Below are 14,034 nucleotides of genomic sequence, written 5' to 3' on the forward strand. Positions count from 1 at the left end.
TATGTTATGGTATATAAATATGATGGAACATTATTGTGCTGTAATAAATGATGTAAAGGATAATTTCAGAGAACATGGGTAGACTGGTATGAACTGATGCAAAGTGAAATGAGCAGAACCAAGAGAAAAATTTATACAATAACAGGAATATTGTAAAAACAAAAAATTTAAAAGATTTAGGAACTCTAGTCAACATAATCATCAAACATAATTCCAGAGGTTTCATGATGAAACATACTACCCACCTGGTGACTGAGAAATAATAGACCCAAAGTACAGACTGACTTTTTTAGGACCTGGCCAATGTAGGAATTGTTTTACTATACGTATTCTTAACAGGAGTTTGTTTTTCTGGCTTTTTCATTTGGAGTGGGGAAGGAAAGACAAAAAATGTAGATATGAAAATAAAATTTAATTTAAAGAGAATAAATGAAAAAAGCAAATGCCAAAAACTAAAACAAGAAAGCCTTTAACCTGCATGAAGAAAAACTAGGAAAAAATTAAATTACCATAGGAAATACCTGACAGAATGAAATCACAATTGATAGAAAAAAATTAAATAATTATTACATCACACAAGAATTCAAAAGAACTTAATTTATCTCCCCCCAAAAAACCCACCAAAATTAACAAAACAATTCATTCTCACCTCAGAAAGAGAAATTGAATGAGCTTAAATGAATTGCCAAAGAGGTGGGAGGACACTTGGTCCTGTTAGCTGTATAAGAAAAATATGTCAAACATTTAAAGAGATATGTTCCAAAATTGGTATCAGTAACTGAAAATATAACCCTCTGACAAATTCTTCTCACTAGACAAATACAGTTCCAATGACTAAATTATGGAAAAAAACAAGCAAAGAAAGAGCCATATCCTTAGTGAATATTGTACAATATTGATGCAAAACATTTAAATAAGAAGCTAGCCAAAAATCTACAGAATCTGATCAACACTAGTAATTTATAATTGAAATCATACGTCCCTACTCCTCCGTCTCTCTTTTCTGCACCACATCCAGACTGATTTCTTTCCTAACGCTGTTTTTTCTCTCTTTTTAATTGATCTTTTATGATCCTGTTGACCTGAAAGTTTGGTTAAAGGAGGCAAACAAGCTAAGTGATATATAAATTCATATTGTTTATTCCCTTAAAGCTAGCAGCATACATACGTGTATGGAGCCAGATGAAATCTGACTGTCTGAATAGAAGAATGAGAAGACTTAAATACATTTTAGAACAGTAACAACTCAGAATGACTGTGTTACTCAATTTTATGATCCCCATGTATGTTTAATCATGATGTAAGAAAAGCACTTTTCGTAATTGAATAGATTGTAAACACAATAAGATAAGAGTTGACAAAATGTCAATTGAAATTACAACCTAGGATCTCTGTGTTTAATTTACCATTAACATGCCATAACATAGTATATGTCCATAAAATATTAAGATAAGGAAAAGTCACATTATTCAAGATAATATCTCAAGTTAAGGGTCTCACCCTTAATGGCCATAGACAGAGGAAAAAATGCTCTTAAGTCAGCCCTATTTGGCCTTGTTGACATAGGAAGAGATATTCTCTGAGTAAACTCAGAGAACAAAGAGGCTTAGGTCCAGGTTCTACTTCTGGTTGATTATCAGTTCAGGCTCTGGCCCTTATTGAAGTTACTAAATTGATACTAAATAATTATCAATCCATATGATTTTCAAGTTGGTTTTCCTTCTGAGATCACTCGCTCTCCAGGTCTACCTACCTGTCTCTCTTTTGAGCTTAATGTAATTCTGCACCAAACTCTTATTGTATTTGTGTATGTTTGTGTCTGTGTTTTCAACCCTCCTTTGTCTGATTTAGATAAGGGTAAGGTTCATTCAATGCCTGCTCCTCCCACTCTTTTCTTCATGTTTGTATACTCTTCTCAGTCCAGTTAGGAAAAACAGTAAATTCTTTCTCATTTACTGGCTGTTCTTAAAAAAGAATTAAAGTGTTAGGATAACAGCAAGTTTCCTTGACTATCTTTAGAACAGTTTAAATTTACAAGAACATGTATTACATCAAAGAATCACAAAATGTCTTCCTGAATTTTCTGAACAATACTTACTTTTGGATAAAATTATTTCCAAAAGCTTGAGAGAAATATAGCATGATTTCCAGTTCAATGTTCCTCTTAGTTGCTTCAGTCACAGTTCTTGCAGTCACAACTCAAATGTGTAGCTTAAAGCAGCATTAAAGGATGACCTGAGGCTGTCAAGGAACTTCATCCAGAAATGTCATAAAATTTCCATTTTGCGTTGCCTACAATGTGTCAAATATTCCTTTACTAACAGAATTATAATAAAAGATTGTTATTTTCCCAAGCCAGGTCTTGGCCGGTTCCATACAACATCCCAAATGTCTCATCAAGTAATAAACAAGAAATAATAGAATACCTACTAAGTACCCATCACACTATTAGATCTTCATAGATAAAGAATATATAACAGAAATTCTCCCAGACATAAAGGACATTGCGTTCAATCCATTTAGGGAGAATAATATAACTGAAACAAATAAAAATACAAGACAACACACAATTACTTATTAAAATGTATGACAAACTCACCATTCTGGAGGTAGTTGATGTTTACTAGACCAATTATGAAAAGTTTCTTACAGGAGGATCCTAGAAAAAGTGTCTTGTGCATAGTAGATACTCAATGATCATTCAAATGAAATCAATGAAATCAAAATTTTGAGGAGGGTCTTGACCTGGGTCTTAAGATTAGGTAGTCTTTGGGAAGACAGAGGAGAGTACAGAGGGCATTTTTTTTGGTGAAAGAATGAGAACAACATAGCCCAAGGCAGGAAGATAAAAATGAGGACATTGTGCAAGTAAGGCAGTCAAACTGAAGAGGAGAGTTTGTAAATATTGTTGAAAAGTGAGGAATCAGATTAAAGGTAAATACCAGAATTATTTAGCAGTAGAGGAGAGACTTTTGCTATGCCACTTTTGAAATGGTAGAACAAAGCTTCGTATGTGACAAGGAGACTATGAATAATTTATGGAAACAGATGAGGATGCTTGCTTACTTTTCACTAACTATGCCACAGTTATGGGCTAAGCAGGGCTTCTTAAACTTTTTCCACTCATGACCCCTTTTGGCATTTGAGCATCATTGGTTGGTGTTGCATGGCCTGAGAGTTATGAGCAGTGCAAAATTCACATACTTTGTGTTCCAGAACTAAGGCTGCCGTGAAGTTGTATGATATAACATGGGCAAGTGCTGCCATAAACAGCTCAGATTCATTATGTGTTTGATTTTTAATTAATTTTTGGTCATTGCTCATTCAGAAATCTTTTACTGTTGCCAAATTTTCTGTGATCTCACATGGGGTCATGAAGAAGTGCTGGTCTGTGGGACTGTGAGCACATAATTCTTTGACAGTGACCCTCTGTACAAGCATAGAAGGACAGGGAGTGTCACTGAAAAGAACTAGAGGAGAGATGCCTGATCACTCTATGGATTTAAGCCAACCCACACTCCTTACCTATCCAACACGTACACATATTTTCTTCCTATTATTCATCACCACAACATGGAGAGAGAATTAATAGTGAAAAATAACACTTACTAAGTTTAAAACTGTCTAGTTCTTATTCTATGAAGTAGACAATTTTTCATTTCCTTGACCCCTATACAAAAAGTGTTTTACAAACATTAAAATGATAAAAGTGTCAGTTATTGTCCTAGTTGTCATGACTAATAAGGATAGTAAAGGAACTTAATACCTGTGCCTCAGCAACTGCTTCTGTGATAATCATCAAGTAATTTGGTCAAGAAAGGAGCTATTTTGTTTCTGTCTTTAGCATAGTGTCTGGTATACAGTAGGTGATTAATATATATCTGTTGATTGATGTGTTGATTGACTTTTCTGTACCGCACTTAACTCTTCTATAAAATGAGAGGCTTAGACACTAGTTCCCTACTGGCTAAAGTCCTATGAACCTCTGACCTTTCCTTCTGCATACCATCTCCCCATCCTGTGTCCAAGTCCTGAAGAACTCTACTCCCAGCAAACTCTAAGAGTTGACAAACATCTTATAAAATAATCCTTGACAATCTGTTAGTGGAGGTAGCCAGACAATGGAAATACAAAAATATTTTAAAATATAAGAAATAATGTAAGATGCTTTTTGATAAAATATGTTTATAATTCTTATTTTTAATATATAAAATAGCAACAATAATATAAATGTGATAAATGAGGTCTTTTTTGCACAAAGTTTCTCAAGACGTTTGTCAATGTGATTTCCACTCATAATTATTTTTCAACCACTAATCAAGATCAGTATTTTGTCTTTATTACATTGATAGAAGAAAAATCATATTTCACACAAATAAGCTATTAAGAATGGTAGCAAAACTGGTATCACTTTGATGAATCAGAGAAGCTCTTTTTTAACCTCTAGCCAAAACATATTATGTTCAGGTAAAAATGCTTATTTCAATATATTATCACAAAAAGTCCATTGATCTTTTTTTCAGATGAAGAAAAACCAAATGTGTCATATTTATCCATGGCATATTTATCCATGGGCTACTTATTTATCTATTTATGTTTATAACTATCTAGGTCTTTAGAACAAAAAAGAAAATTGCTTTGGTGGACCAGTCGAGTGAATAATAAGCAGGTTTTTTCCCTTCTATTTCATTCAGGGTGGAAGGTTTATTTAATTCTTCTGGCAAGAAGCTGATATATAGAGGAGTCAGTACCTGATCATGTCCTTATTCCTGTTTTGTTAAATTAGATATTTTGGAGAATTTTCCCCTAGCTGAGATTAGTTCTCTCTCTCTCTGTCTCTCTGTCGTTCTCTGTCTCTCTCTCTGTCTCTCTCTCTCCTTTTTCCCAGTGGGAGAGTCCAATAACTGGCATATTCTAATTGGTATAATTTCTCTGATTTCTGTTTGCCATAGGCTTGGACAAATAAGTTTATTTAGTATTCATTATGTGTGTTGGTCTTCATGCAACTGACATTTGGTGGGGAGGAATTCAATCCTTTGGGTATATAGCTAGGAGCATTCACTGTTAAATGGATGGTGACCAAGAATAGAGCTAGAACCTAGAAATTATTTCCCCTCAACTGGCAATATTTAGAGAGACAAATAAATACAATCATAGCTCAATACCTCCTTTCTGAGGAAATGAGAGTAGGGAAATCTCCTGCCTCCCTCTGGGGCAGGAATTAAACACTTCCTCAGAGAAGAATGGTTGAAGGAGACACTAGAGATACCTATTCAATCCTCCCTATCAGCCACATCTGGACAGATACATGTAGACACACATGACTTACACTGGCAATGCACACATGCACACCCTACATGTGTAAGAGTGATAATTGAACATTTATAGTCATTTGGGGCCACATTTTGTACTCCACAACCTCTTCCCCTCCCCAAAATGATCTTGTGTCCCCCCCAGGGGAGCACACTCCATAGTTTGGAAAATTCTGGCTTAAGGTATCATTCCTCCTGGATGTATAAAAAGGCCCTCTGTAAACCCTTCCAATTCTAAAATTCAGTGATTTGGTTTTTTTTTTAATTTGAAGTTCTATTGATTTCATTTAGTGACACAACAAGCCCTTTTTGGAATGTTTTAGGCAAAGAAGTTTTCATGGAAGCTGGAAATTTTCCTTGAAACACGTAATACTTAAAGGGCTACTTACCTAGATCAACTGAATTATAAAAGTTCACAAAGCAAAAATGAGAGGGTCTTTCAAAGGTCACAAATTTCCTTGTATGCCCTGTCTACTTCTTGTTTAATTCCGGTACTCTGGGGCATTTGGAAATAAAAGAGGAAGAACGCCAGCTAACATTTACATAGCACTTACTATATACCACACACTGTGCTAAGCACTTTACAATTATTATTTTGCAACAACTTTGAGGAGTAAGCGCTATTATTATCCCCTTTAATAGAAGAGGAAACTGAAGCAAACAAGGTATTTGCCTAGGGTCACAGGGCTACTGAGTGTCTAAGGCAGGATTTGAACTCAGGTCTTTCTGACTGCAGGCCCAGTACTCTACCACTGTACCACCTCCAACTCTGTCTACCAATGTTTCTGACTTTTCTATTACTTTTTTTCCTGTCCCACCAAGCATAAACTTAGATGTGAAAGGAGAACTACTACCCAGTAAACCTTCTGGATCAAGAGTTTGCTTAAGTAACATTTCCAAAAGGAAAAAAAAAACACGTTCCCTTAAAACTGCATGTATTTTCATGAAGCTGAAACTATGTTTATTGAATAGATGAAGAAAATTATATGTTACTGAAGTCTTACACTCTGACCATACACTTAGTAGACCTAGCATTTGAAAACAATCTTTTAGACCCTCAGATTAAATCACTTCCTTGCTCAAATTTGTGCAAAAACATTAGAATAACTATTTGTAGCCTGAAATAGGCTCATTAGGATGTTGGTTTTTTTCTGTCTCCATTTGCTATAGGTGCAATTGGCTGATGAATCTAAATGCAGTTATTGCCTTTCTGGGAATATGTTATATCCAGCAATCAGTGGCCAGAAATTTTGTTTTCCTCATTCCATTTATGTCTATGCTTATGGCGCTGATTACTATTCACATGGTACACAGTGAACTGATTTACCAACCAGAAAAAGGTAGGTGAATATCCTTTGTGAGTATTACCATTTTATTTTTTACTTTTGCTATTTCACAGAATGACAAACTTTTTGAGTTTGGAAGAATTTTAGGGATAAACATCTGTTTCAGTCTAACCTATATTTCCAAAAGAACTTGCACCACAACATATCTCATAAAAGGACACACAGTTGCTACTTGAACACCTCTAATAACAGGGAGAGGGTCCACTATCTCTATGGTCTAATGGTTAGAAAGTGATCTTCCCAATATCAAGGATAAAAGTTTCTCTTTGCAGTATCAATCCATTGATCTTGATTCTACTCCCTGGAATCTTTCTTGCATATTCAGCCCTTCAAACACTTAAAAACAGCAGCTATGTTCCCTCTAGGTTTTCTCCAGACAGAATATCCCATCCTTTGACCCATCCATATGGTGAGTATTCAAAGTAATCATTCTTTGAATGATTTCCAGCTAATCAGTGAGCACTTTCTAAAATGATAGATTCCAAACTGGACACAATATGACAGATATGGTCTGACCAGGGCAGAGAAGAGAGGTACTATCACCTCCATATTCCTAAAACCTCTTCGTTTCTTAATGTGGCCTACAAATTGTTGCCTGCCATATCTCACAGACTCATTTAAGTTTACAGTCCCCAGAAATCTCTAGATCCTCTTTTAAGCAAGCAGTGCCTGGCATAGTGTGGGTGTTTAATACATGTTATTAACTGTTTATTAACTGACATGTTTTGCCAATTTTTTTACTTGTGAAGCAAAATATTTTTAATCAAAGTTCAATGGTTTATTTTTTATTAATCCTGTGATTTAATTGGAATATGAAATTCATGAGGAAAACCTCTCCACTAATGCAGATCAGCACTAGCTCTCCAACTTAAAACCTTACAGAACTGCCTGGGGTAATGAAAAGTTAAGTGACCTGCATGGGGTCACGCCATGATTGTGTGTCACAGGCGGACCTTTTATTCTTACTAAATTCCATCTTATTAGATTTAGCCCAATATTCTAGACTGTTAAGATCTTTATTTGATCCTGATTCTATTATTCACTCTTAGTTATCCCTCCCAGTTTTGTCACATTTACAGATTTGCTAAGCATGCAGTTGTGTCTTTATCCAAGTCATTGATGAAAATGTTAAATAGTACAGGTCCAAGCACTTATCCCAGGGGCAATGCACTGGAGATCTCTTGCCAAGCTAACAACAAACCGCTAATGATTACTTTTTTATTTCAGCCACTCAGCCAGTTTCAAATTCATCTAATATTGTCTAGCTGACATCCCTCTTATCTTTTCTACTAAAATAGCATAAGACAGTTGAGTCATTTTTTGCTAAAACCTAGGTAAACTCTACATATAGCAATTCTGCTTTCTACTGGTTTATAATAGTTCTTGAAATCATGCTGGCTCATTGTGACCCTTTTCTAGAGGTTTGCCTGTCATACCTTTAATGATACCTCTAGAATTCTGCTAGCAATTCAAGTCAAGCTTATTGGCCTATGTATTTTGCAAGTCCTATTCTTCTTTTCTTTTTCAAAAGGAGGACAAAATTTGCTTTTTACCACTGTTGCACTACTTCTCCTTTTCACTATTATCTTTTCAAGTATCTTTGACAGTGACTCAGCAATCACCTCTGCCAGTCCTTTCAATATCCAAGGAACTTGCCATACTTTGAATTCTTCAAGGACGGCCAAGCACTCTCTTACCATCTCTTTACTTATCTCTCCTTATTATCTCCTTGAACTCTTTTTACTGTTTGAATTTTTAATTTATGCTTTTTCTACTTTAAGATATTAATGATTATATCTAGTAATAATACTCCTTGTCAGTCAGTCAATAAACATTTAAGAAACTACTATGTGTCAGGCACTGTGCTAAGCCCTGGCAATCCAAAGAAAGGTAAAGGACAGTCCCTTTCCTCAAGGAGCTCACAGTTAAATGGGGGCAGACAATATATAAGAAGAAGCTGAAAGCAGAGGGTGGAGAGCGAAGGAGGAGAAGGAGGAGACTTGGCTAAGGGGTTTGATAAAGTCCTACAGAAAAGTGGGAAATGATGAGGTATCTGCGCTGGACCCCCTCCATAAGTAATGGATTTTCCTCCACTGAGACAGATCACATTCCCTTTCATTTAGCAAATGCTCTTCAAGAATGCTCTAGGCAATAAATTCATAATGGTATAGCCAATCTGTTGGCAAATTTCTGCAAAGTGGAGGGCTGGAGGGTGGAGCAATAAACTCTTCCCAAAGCCTCCCATTATAGATCAACTGCTCTTCTTGGCTTCAACTTGAGAGAACACCATGCCCTCTCAGTTTCCAGCTTCCTTCTGAATATTGTTTTCCCTCATTAGATTGTAAGCACCTTCAAAGCAAGGACTGTCTTTCTTTTTATTTGTACCTGGCACATAGTAAGCACTTAATAAATATTTATTGAATTGAATTGCTAATTGAGAGAGGCTAGTCTTTAAGCCCATTCTAGAAATATTTCTAATTTCTTAGGATCTAACAGAATTTATATTTCACTGGTATGACTTTCAAGAACCCTGGGTAATATTTAATATACAATCTTAATGCTTTTACATTTCTGTAATGATTTTTAAAAATTAAAAGCCTTCTGTGATATATTATCAGGCTTTATTCTTATAATAAAATAGTCCTATTGGGTAGGTATTGCAGATACCATTTTAAGTAACTTTCCAATGTTAACAATGAGTCAGTAAATTGTCTATGGTCATAAGACCCTGGAAATGCCCCATCTCTTCTTATCTCTGAAGTTAAGCAAGGTTGGCCTGGTTAGCACTTAGATGGCAGACCACCTGGGAATACCAGGTACTGTAGGCTTAAAATGGAGAAGGAAATGGCAAACCACTCCAGTATCTTTGCCAAGAAAACTCCAAAGACAGCATTGGCATGCTATATTCCGTGGCATCATGAAGAGATGCACATGACTGAGCAACAATTAGTGGAAAACTTTGAATCAGCATCCAGGTCTGATTCCTAATCATTTGATATTTTGACATATTAAAAGATCCCCAAATTATGAAATATTGGTCAAAAACATTGGTTAAAAAATGTATCACTTAGATGGCGGCTGGTAAGGAGGGACTAGAGTGAGCTCCGTTACCGAGTCCCTCCAAAAACCTATAAAAAATGGCTCTGAACCAATTCTAGAATGGCAGAACCCACAGAACAGCAGAGGGAAGCAGGGCTCCAGCCCAGGACAGCCTGGATGGTCTCTGGGTGAGGTCTATTCCACACGGAGCTGGGAGCTGGGAGCTAGGAACGGAGTGGAGCAGAGCCCAGCCTGAGCTGCGTGGACCATCCAGACCAGAAGCTGGGCGGAGGGGACCTTAGCGCCCTGATTCAGTGAGCTGCGGCAGTTACCAGACCCCTCGACCCACAAACACCAAAGACTGTGGAGAAGGTTAGTGGGAAAAGCTGCGGGAGTGGAAGGAGTTCCCGGATCAGCTTCCAGCCCCGGGGGCAGCGGAGGTGGGGCAGCTACAGCTGTTGTTACTTCCTGCTCCAGGCCCACCCGGTGGGAAGAATTAAGTGGCGGATCAGAGCAGGGGTGCACAGCCTGCCGAAGATCTAAGCCCAGTTCGGGTTGGGGGTTCTTGGGGAAGGAGCAGTGCGGGTCTGACAGAGCTGGCACCTCCCCCCCCAAACGTGGAACATAGAACTCCTTAGTCTACAAGCAGTCATACCCCACTGAAAAACTCAAGAGTCAAGTTAGTTGGTTGGGAATATGGCCAGGCAGCGAAAACACACCCAGATTCAGTCTCAGACTTTGGATTCTTTCTTTGGTGACAAAGAAGACCAAAACATACAGCCTAAAGAAGACAACAAAGTCATAGAGCCTACAACAAAAGCCTCCAAGAAAAACATGAACTGGCCCCAGGCCATAGAAGAACTCAAAAAGGATTTGGAAAAGCAAGTTAGAGAAGTAGAGGAAAAACTGGGAAGAGAAATGAGAAGGATGCGAGAAAACCATGAAAAACAAGTCAATGACTTGCTAAAGGATACCCAAAAAAATACTGAAAAATACACTGAAGATAACAACACCTTAAAAAACAGACTAACTCAAATGGCAAAAGAGCTCCAAAAAGCCAATGAGGAGAAGAATGCCTTGAAAGGCAGAATTAGCCAAATGGAAAAGGAGGTCCAAAAGACCACTGAAGAAAATACTACTTTAAAAATTAGATTGGAGCAAGTGGAAGCTAGGGACTTTATGAGAAATCAGGATATTATAAAACAGAACCAAAGGAATGAAAAAATGGAAGACAATGTGAAATATCTCCTTGGAAAAACCACTGACCTGGAAAATAGATCCAGGAGAGATAATTTAAAAATTATTGGACTACCTGAAAGCCATGATCAAAAAAAGAGCCTAGATACCATCTTTCAAGAAATTATCAAGGAGAACTGCCCTGATATTCTAGAGCCACAGGGCAAAATAGAAATTGAAAGAATCCATCGATCACCTCCTCAAATAGATCCCAAAAAGAAATCTCCTAGGAATATTGTTGCCAAATTCCAGAGCTCCCAGATCAAGGAGAAAATACTGCAAGCAGCCAGAAAGAAACAATTTGAGTATTGTGGACACCCAATCAGAATAACCCAAGACCTGGCAGCTTCTACATTAAGAGATCGAAGGGCTTGGAATGCAATATTCCGAAGGTCAATGGAGCTAGGATTAAAACCTAGAATCACCTACCCAGCAAAACTGAGCATCATGTTCCAAGGCAAAATATGGAATTTCAATAAAATAGAGGACTTTCAAGCTTTCTCAATGAAAAGACAAGAACTGAATAGAAAATTTGACTTTCAAACACAAGAATCAAGAGAAGCATGAAAAGGTAATCAAGAAACGGAAATTGCAAGGGACTTACTAAAGTTGAACTGTTTTGTTTACATTCCTACATGGAAAGATGATGTGTATGATTCATGAGACCTCAGTATTAGGGTAGTTGAAGGAAATATGCATATATGTATGTATATGTTTATGTATATATATAAGAGAATGTGTATGTATGTATATATCTATGTGTATGTGTATGTATGTGTATATATATATATATGTCTGTTTATATGTGTATATATATATATGTATATATATATATATATGTAAAAGAGAGAGAGCAGACACAGGATGCTTTGAAGATGAAGGGAAGATATCTAAAAGAAATAAAATGAAATTAAGGGATGAGAGAGCAACATACTGAGAGAGGGAGATAGGGAGAGATAGAATGGTGTGGATTATCTCATGTAAAGGTGGCAAGAGGAAGCAGTTCTGTGGGAGGAGGGGAGAGGGCAGGTGAGGGGGGAATGAGTGAACCTTGCTCTCATCAGATTTGGCCTGAGGGGGAATACCATACATACTCAGTTGGGTATCTTACCCCACAGGAAAGAAGAGGGAGGAAGATAAAAAATAAATAAATAAAAGGGGGGGGGATGATGGAGGGGAGGGCAGATGGGGGTGGAGGTAATCAAAACAAACACTTTGGAAAGGGGACAGGGTCAAGGGAGAAAATTCAATAAAGTGGGATGGGTTGAAAAGGAGCAAAATGTAGTTAGCCTTTCACAACATGAGTATTGTGGAAGGGTTATACATAATGATACATGTGTGGCCTAGGTTGAATTGCTCGACTTCTTAGGGAGGGTGGGTAGGAAGGGAAGAGGGGAGAGAATTTGGAACTCAAAGTTTTAAAATCAGATGTTCAAAAAAAAAGTTTTTGCATGCAACTAAAAAATAAGATACACAGGCAATGGGGCGTAGAAATTTATCTTGCCCTACAAGAAAGGAAGGGAAAAGGGGATGAGAGGGGAAGGGGGTGATAGAGGGGAGGGCTGACTGGGGAACAGGGCAACCAGAATATAAGCCATCTTGGAGTGGGGGGGAGGGTAGAAATGGGGAGAAAATTTGTAATTCAAACTGTTGTGAAAATCAATGCTGAAAACCAAATATGTTAAATAAATAAATTTAAATTAAAAAAAATGTATCACTTGCTGACCAACCTTCTGGTGATTAACCTTTCCAAAATTTGCCATTGACAATAGTCACAGACCATTGCTGAGCACACTTACACTCCACTGGCAAAGCCTCTGAGAATTTGGGGTGATTTCTACACCACAAAAAACTATCAGAGTACAGTAGGAAAATGATGGTGATAAACTAAAAAATCTTATCAACCTACAATGTTTTCAGTGATAACAAGACTCTCTTAATAATTAACAGCCCATACTGGTCCCTGTGGCAGAACTGTATGACCACCTGCAGAACATTAATGTTGGATCCCCAAAGGGAATCAGGGAAAGAGGTATTCTGGAGCTTACAGCTATGGGTAGTGGAACATTCAAAGCCTTGAAGTGATCTTGAAACTTATTTTCTGCATAATCCTGAGATGTGAAGGGTTGATAGCAGTAGGAAAATTGGTGTAAAGGAGAGAGATTAACAAATCTCAGATTAACAATGAACAATATATACTTTCCAGGTTTTTCTGAAATTTGCCTGCTCATCATTTCTTAGAGCATAATAATATTCTATTATATTCATATACCACAACTTGTTCACCCATTCCCCAATTGATGGACATTTCCTCAATTTCCAATTCTTTGCTATCACAAAAAGAGCTGCTGTAAATATTTTTGTACATTTTCCCTTTTTCTTATCTCCTTGGGATACAGACCTAATAGTGGTACTGCTAGATCAAAGGGTATGCACAGTTTTATAGCCCTTTGGGCATACAATGAGCAATATAGGGGGAAAATCAGTGCTAATTATCTACACTGAAAGATAATTATGGTCCATTTTGCAACAAAAAAGGAGTAGATTTGAAGGGGAGGGGCTTAATTACCTGGTTAGATTTATATTCCCTGAGTACCTTTTCAACTTTGTTTCATTTTAGCCTGAGTAACATTTGAAAATATGTCCATATTAATGAAGGGATTTGACTTTTTTGAAGAAGGTATTAGTATGTTTGGAGGAACAAAGGGATTCTATTTACTAGAAATATGGTATATGACAAAGAATGTAAAATATTGGATCAAAAAACCTGTCCTTAAGTGCTAGCTCTGACATTTACTATGTGGTGATATATTGGGAAGCCATTTTATCTCTCTCTGAGTCTCAGTTTCTGAATTTGTAAAATTAGAGTATTAATTTTTTGAAATCCCCAACCCAGATTATCATGAGGAAAGCATTTTGAAAACTATAAAGTCCTATAAAATACGAGCTACTATTTACTCACTCTCTTTTTTAAATTTTGATATAGTTCAGATACAAGTAGTTCTAGGATAAGTTTCTACCCTGTTGTTATTACTTTTTAATATTCTGTAAACCATTGTGGAAATGGATGAAACGACTGCTTTTTGCAACTGAATAAAAGT

The 14,034-nt window shown here is 36.9% G+C and overlaps 1 protein-coding gene across 1 annotated transcript in view; it reads left to right on the forward strand.

Annotated features, from left to right (window-relative positions):
* SLC15A5 (solute carrier family 15 member 5) overlaps window positions 1–14,034 on the forward strand; it is a 152,646-nt gene that overhangs the window by 35,342 nt on the left and 103,270 nt on the right. The window contains exon 3 of the mRNA XM_036760669.1: window positions 6,483–6,652. Within this exon, the coding sequence (XP_036616564.1) occupies window positions 6,483–6,652 (170 nt within the window). The remainder of the gene's footprint in view (window positions 1–6,482; window positions 6,653–14,034) is intronic.

Source organism: Trichosurus vulpecula, chromosome 5 (genome assembly GCF_011100635.1).
Source record: "Trichosurus vulpecula isolate mTriVul1 chromosome 5, mTriVul1.pri, whole genome shotgun sequence".
Lineage (NCBI taxonomy): Eukaryota > Metazoa > Chordata > Mammalia > Diprotodontia > Phalangeridae > Trichosurus > Trichosurus vulpecula.